Source organism: Notolabrus celidotus, chromosome 8 (assembly GCF_009762535.1).
Source record: "Notolabrus celidotus isolate fNotCel1 chromosome 8, fNotCel1.pri, whole genome shotgun sequence".
NCBI lineage: Eukaryota > Metazoa > Chordata > Actinopteri > Labriformes > Labridae > Notolabrus > Notolabrus celidotus.
In genome coordinates this window covers 26,307,325-26,313,945 of record NC_048279.1, presented here as the reverse complement: position 1 = coordinate 26,313,945, position 6,621 = coordinate 26,307,325, and the positions used below count along the sequence as shown (strand labels likewise).

Below are 6,621 nucleotides of genomic sequence, written 5' to 3'. Positions count from 1 at the left end.
CTGTATGAATTCATTTTTATTTCTGTAGAAAAAATTACAAAGAAAATAAGTTTTACATCAAAAAAATGTACAACTGCATATTTTTTTAAATATATAAAGCCTATGACACATACATATAAATTCAAGTACACCTACTTGTGTATTCTGGAGCATTTGATCATAACATCTGGTCTTGATGGTTTTATGTCAAGTTCAGTGTTTAAGACAACACTGACGTCCTGGATTTGATCTAAACTGTCAGTAATTCAAACGCCTGCTCTCCTGTAACAACAGAGTAAACTACCTTTGTGTTGTCAAAAACAAAGCACCTTTTCAAACATGACAAGTTTGGAACTTCCAAACTTTGTTAAAACAAATAGATTGTAGCCTAGATGGCTAAAAAATAAATACATCTTTTATTAAAAGCATGTCTCAGGATCAGAGAATCATACACCTTTTACTTACTGGCACCATACAGAGCAGCCTGCAGGCTCAGAGAGTACAATGCCCGGCCCATGTGGGCATAACTACATTACAATCCAGTGACTGAAGAAATGGGTGCACTTCTTTGACTCTTAAAGAGCCACAGTATTTTGCAGACGCTTAGAGGGTCCTTGCTCGTGTGACTGTCTCTGTGATTTGGTTTTTAACATCCCTGTAACCATAGCAATGCTGCTTGGTAAGTCTCTGCCACCTGCACAGAGTCCCTGAAATGCTTGTGTAACATCTCTCTTGCTCAGTCTTCCGTGTCCTCGACTATCAGGTACAGTCCACAGTCTTTGATATTCGCGGGCTTCGTACTCTGTCCTTCACATCGTTGCGGTGTCCCTGATGTTGAGTCTGGTCTTCCAGTCGGCTCCTCTGTGTTCCAGAAGTGTCTCCAGCAGACTCTACGTGCTCTTGATGCCCTGGAAACCGCAGAAGTTCCAGCGTTTCTCCAAACTGGCCCCGACGCCGGTGAGCTCCTGTTTGAAGGTGCAGGGCAGCCGAGAGAGAAGAGCCTCCACCTCACTGGTGTTAATCTGAAGAGACACATACATGAGACCAAGGTGAGACCAAGAACAAGGGCAGTATAATTGTTTTAATAGAGACTGCACTTAGTCATATCACTCAAGGTATGGATACTATTTAAATCTGTTAAAAATAAGGACATTACTCTGGTCTAAAACGTGTCACCACTGAATTGCTGCTTTTTCATTCAGCTTTTATTATCCTGGCCTTGATACATGGAACATGATCTACAGGGAAGCCCCATGGACTGTTATATATATTTAAATAAGAGAACACTCATTGGCAGTAATAATTTGGCCCAGGTTTTTATTTTTTGTGGAGTCTTCTGCTGCCTTGCCATCCCACGATGTTCCACAAGGGTCTATCCTTGGTCCCTTATAGTTTTCCTCTTTCTCTCTATTTCCATCATTGGGGCATATTATTCACAGACAACACACTTCCACTGTTTTAAAAATTACAGCTCTATATCCCAGATATTGATAGCCTGACCAAAGTACTGCAATAATGTTTTATGTAGCTTAAACACATAACTAAGATAAGGTCTATTACTCAGACATCCAGGTCGTTCACGCTTTTCTCCTGCATGATAAATTATATCTATTGATTTCACTGGCTAATTCATAATAATGGGATATATTCTGTCTCAAAGGGAAAATATTCAATACAGCTAATGAAGAGCCTTGACACAGAAACTCTTCCAAGAGGAGCAACCACATTACCTGGGTCCTTTCTGTCCTTGATCATCTGCTCGTCATTGGTCAAGGTTTCAAAGATTTAAAGCTCTGCATTGTCAGGTTTATGCTTATGCCTCTGCTGTACTTCACCTCAAATGATCCCAGACGTGGTTTAGTATACTCTGGAGAGACCTTCCAGCGGCCCCCAAACTTCACCTGAGAATACATTAGCTGCTGAATCACCTCTGTCGAATTTCAGACATTATTCTGCAGGCTTTCACTACCACTGTTGAGTGTCAACAAAGGATCAGTGTATGTGTACTTAATACTTATTGGTATCTCTGTCATTTCTACAAATTGAAACACTTGTACCAGCACTTTGAGATATTGATCCTGGTATTCAGACTGTTTGAGAAAACTTTGCGTATTGAGAAAATCTGTGTAGGCTGATGAATCTTTCAGGGCCATCTTTCACACTGAGGACAGCTGAACACCTGATCGATAACTCTGAATACTTCTCACTTTATGTTGCTTTGAAAAATCGATCAGACTATTTCAAAATTAAACAGTGTGCTGGCTGTCTGTCTGTTATGTTGGCATCTGTATTAAGAAGTGAAATACAACTCTCTTTATATAATTTCCTCAAAGACGAAAACTAGCTCAATGCCAGACAGGATAACTATCAAAACATGAAGCATGCCAACTTAGAGAATGTGTGTGTACTAAGTAGGGATGCATGATATCTATCTGATTAATTATTGACAGATAATAGGAATATATATATATTTTTTAACAAGCCTACACATTCAAGCACTCCAGGTGGCAGTATGCAGTCTGCCATTGATCAGAGAGCAGTAGAACAAGTGCAGCAAGCTCAAGTTTTAACACAGTAAATGTTATAAGTCACCCGACAAGAGATGTTGTAAAGGAATGCTAAGCAGCAGTAGCCGCAGCCAGCATTACCACCTAAAAAAGATGAGGGCCATTGTGCCTATACAAGACTTTTGAAAACTGTAGATAGTTTTCCAGACACAGTCCAAAGGCAAAAGCAATTAGTGACACAATTGCTGAATTTATTGCACTTGACGATCATCCTTCCTGCATGTTTGAAGCCTCAGGATTTTGCAGACTAATAGTACATTTGGAACTCTGGTAAACTCTCCTGAGTCGTCCTAGATGTATCCCTGCCTGCCCTGTTTGACGTACTTTCCACACACATTTACACTCTGATCACATCTCAGACATATGGACTTCTGATGTTAGTCCAATGAGCATGCAGAGTTTTAAGGCCCAGGAGCTGGATGAAGACTTTAACATGAAAAAGACATTACTGCATGCACAGGAGTGCTCCGGTTTACATACAGTAAAAGCGATCTGTGTAGTCTTTGAGACCATGCTCGGGCAGAGTGACATTGCAAAGGTTGTGCTTAGAGACAATGTCCCCAATATGGCCAAGGGTATGGAGCAGCGTGGGGTTGCTTGGATTGTATGGCACACACTGTAGAGTTAGAGATGTTCTGTGTTTTGACCATAGACTGTATAAAATATGGACGTAGTATCCGTGACGTCACCCATCTGTTTCTGAAGCGCTGTTTGAGGCAAATCGTCAGCAGCAGCCATATTGCTGCTGTGGAGCCGGTGTGACGTAAAGAGGCGGAGTTTGAGCCTCCTAGAACAACAGCTGCAGCGTTCCCGCAGGCAGCTGTGCCTCTCATTGGAAGACTTTTAATCTCAATATCTTCGAAATTGCCGCGTTAGAAAAAAATTCACCCCCCTCACAGTGAGAGAACATCGAGAAATTAGCTATTCAGACTACACTCATCTTTTGTACCAGGCTGTAAACATGTTTGTTTCTGCTGCAAAGATCGTCTTTTCCCCATTCATGTGTATGTGACTTCCGGTACTTCCGGAGCCAGCCTCAAGCGGATCCTCGACGAACTGCAGCTTTTAAGACTTCCGCATTGGACTCACATTTTTAGAGTGGAGGTTGTCGCTTGGTTTTGACCTCAGTTGAGAAGTAGTTTAGGTGTGCATAAAATAAACTTTATTCACTTTTTTTTTTAATACAGAAGTGTGGAAAAAAGATTGGAAATCTTAAAAGTATTGGCTTAAAAAAACATGTGGATCCCTAAGTTTAGGATTAGTTAAACTGCTCCTTTTTAAGTCACTATAAAGATGTTGTCATGCTTTCTTCAAATGCATGGGCAAATGCTTGTTAGTGGGTTATAAGTTGATAGTGTTTCATTGTTGTTGGATTATTCTAAAGGTAAGGATGATGTATATAACTGACTGGGATGAAAAGTGTTTTCTGTGCTTTGGAATCATTGTGCTGTTTTTTTGTTTCCCCCCCAAAACTTTGAAACTTGACTCTTTCTTTAAACTTTATGTACAGGAAATAGAGTTGCTTTAACTACAGCTATGTTACCAAAATGAAATACCGAGTCATTTTCTTGGTATAAATGCACTCCTGCTACGTCACATGGATTAATACAGTCAGTAAGAATTCAAAGCGAGTGTGTAACGGTACAGCAGCCACTTGACTAAGCGTAATCTGGCTCACACCACTCGGGTGGGCTGAGGATCCTGAGTCTATTAAAATTCTGAGCTGATGCAGACAAAATCCACTGTACAAGCTGTTGTCGACGCTGTCTCACATTTAAAGTAGATTGTTCAGGCCTGTGTTGATGTCAGGATGCATTAAGGTCCATGATGGGGATAGGACTGGTGTGTCATTACACACACAATAGAGCTGTGTATCTGTGTGTGTATGTGGAGCCTCCAGATAAGCAGAGAGGATCACTTCTTCTTGTTGGGGAGTCTAGTCTGTGTTATTGACTTAAACTCTGTGGGCTGCTTGATGTGTGTAGCCCAGAGACTCAATGTGGAGCTACACACAACGCATTCAAACTCGTACGCACACAGACAACTAAGTGTGGGTGTTTGCTTACGTACACACAACAAAAAAGCAACACATTAACACACAAAGTAGACAAAAGAGCCAAAAGGCATGAGAGATTACAGTCACAATCTTTTCTTTGCATGTGTCAGGATGAGTCAGGATGGTGAGGAGAATATTCAAACAGTGGCTGCTGTGATATTTCTTTTGGCAACAAAGTTTTGCAGATGATAAATACAATCTTTCAAACATTTAGCAATTTTGAAACATGTGAAATCTGAGGTTTACAGGTTACATGTTTTACGGTGTTCTGTTTGGTTCTGAGCTGTGGTTATAAATAAGGTGGTGACATCTGACAGTTTCTTTTCAAGGTCCTCTTGTTGAGGCAGAGAGCAGAGATGGCCATTAATCCCTGAGTTACCTTTTGGAGGTGACATTGAAAGTTGGCATTTTTAAAGCCTTGTGTAAGCGGCAGTGAAGAGGGATAATACCAGGAAACACCCCAGCAAAACGACAAGGATGAGATGCTTTGCCAGACAGGTTAAAACTAAGGTGTTTGAGGATTAAGGATGGTGTCTGACAGTAAGTGACAGAACAAAGGATCTAGTTAATATGTTTAAACCTGTGAGCAACTGTATGGATAAAGTTGTTGAAATGTTTCAGACTGATTACAGTTTCCTTTTGGAACACCTTTTCTTGGTTTCAAGGATTGACAGATTTTTAGAGGCAGCTCAATCAATTTTGTATTAACAGCTGTAAAGTACTGAATTCAACACCCCACTGACTCCAAATAAAACTTTTTATTAAAGCCATTACTGAATCAATTCTAATTATGAGCTAATCTCACACTTGTGGTGTGCGTCAATCCAGTAAAAATTGAAAGTTGGAGGAAAAGAAGCTTCTTCCTGACTTTTTTAAAAAAAAATTTGATCTCTGCTATAAAAAGAGGAAACAAAACGGGTAATTTGCTGAATAAATTCAAAGACCGGTCTCTCTGGCAAAAGAGTTCTTAGTCGAAAGCTTCATCTCACTCATAGCTGTTTAAGAGGATGCTTTCACGTCTTCAAAGTCAGTACATCTCTTTAATATATTCAAATCATTCCATTCTGCTTCTTTGATTGAACCTCATGTTAAGATGTAGACGTCTTGAAATGAATCTATAGTATGTAAAGAGCTGTAAAAGCATTGAGATGCATTGTATCATTTGTACAGCAGGAACCTGGCATACAGTAAGCTCATATGTCAGCTCTGTTGGAGACTGGCACAGAGTGTGTGTGGCTGCATCATGTAATCTAAAGTGATACTAAAAGCTGCTGATCTCCTCCACTGTGATGTCTGCTGTCTGTTACCTTTGTGTCCAAGCGCTGCAGGTAGGAACAGATGTACTCAATGCTGGCTCCGAACGGGTGGACGTGCAGGAACGTGGAGATGATCCCTGAAGAGAAAAAAAGAAGTCATGCAAAGATAGAGTTAAGACAGAGTTTGTGTCACCCGTCAAACACTGACAAGAGCTCCCTCTCCTACAGTCGAACACGAGCTGTGAGTGGCTTCTCCCAGAGTCCCTGTGCTGGTAAGAGCCTCTTGTATATTCAGACTCTAGATTACAGGGAGTGTTTAATGACAGCTTTTGATGCTGTTGCCTCTCGTCAAAGCTCAGCTCACACAAACCATCTGCTACCAGCTCACAGGAGGGGAAGGAGACAATCCTCTACCTCTGCTATCTTTAGAGGATACCAGAGGAGACCAACAGCTGAAACAGAAACATTGTAGTAACACACAAAGATTCTGATTATCTCAAACTCTCCAGAAGACACCAGAATGACTGAACTCTTACAGAAAAGTCACAACTCCATGACTTTATTTTCTGTTAGCTGCAGGGGGTCGGTTGATGCTTGAACACAAACAACATGCTCGCCCCGAGCTGCTCCAACGGCAACAAATAAGAGACTAAGACTTTTGGTGCATTGAGATACAACACAATGTATTTGATGCTGTTGGTTTATTTGCATGAATCCCCCTCTGGAGTGGTTTTGCTGTTTGTTTATTTGCCTTTAAGGACAA

General features: G+C 40.8%; 1 protein-coding gene across 4 annotated transcripts in view; it reads right to left on the bottom strand.

Annotated features, from left to right (window-relative positions):
* Positions 1-6,621, bottom strand: part of LOC117817552 (ecto-NOX disulfide-thiol exchanger 2-like) — a 151,223-nt gene continuing 144,602 nt past the window's right edge. For 2 of the 4 annotated variants that reach the window (XM_034690291.1, XM_034690293.1), the window contains 2 exons: positions 5,910-5,995; positions 48-1,001 (listed from right to left, as the gene is read on the bottom strand). In XM_034690291.1, coding sequence (XP_034546182.1) covers positions 870-1,001; positions 5,910-5,995 — 218 coding nt within the window. In that variant the 3' untranslated portion in view covers positions 48-869. Of the gene's footprint in view, positions 1,002-5,909; positions 5,996-6,621 lie in introns of all 4 variants that reach the window. The other 2 variants (XM_034690294.1, XM_034690292.1) reach the window with 2 other exon arrangements.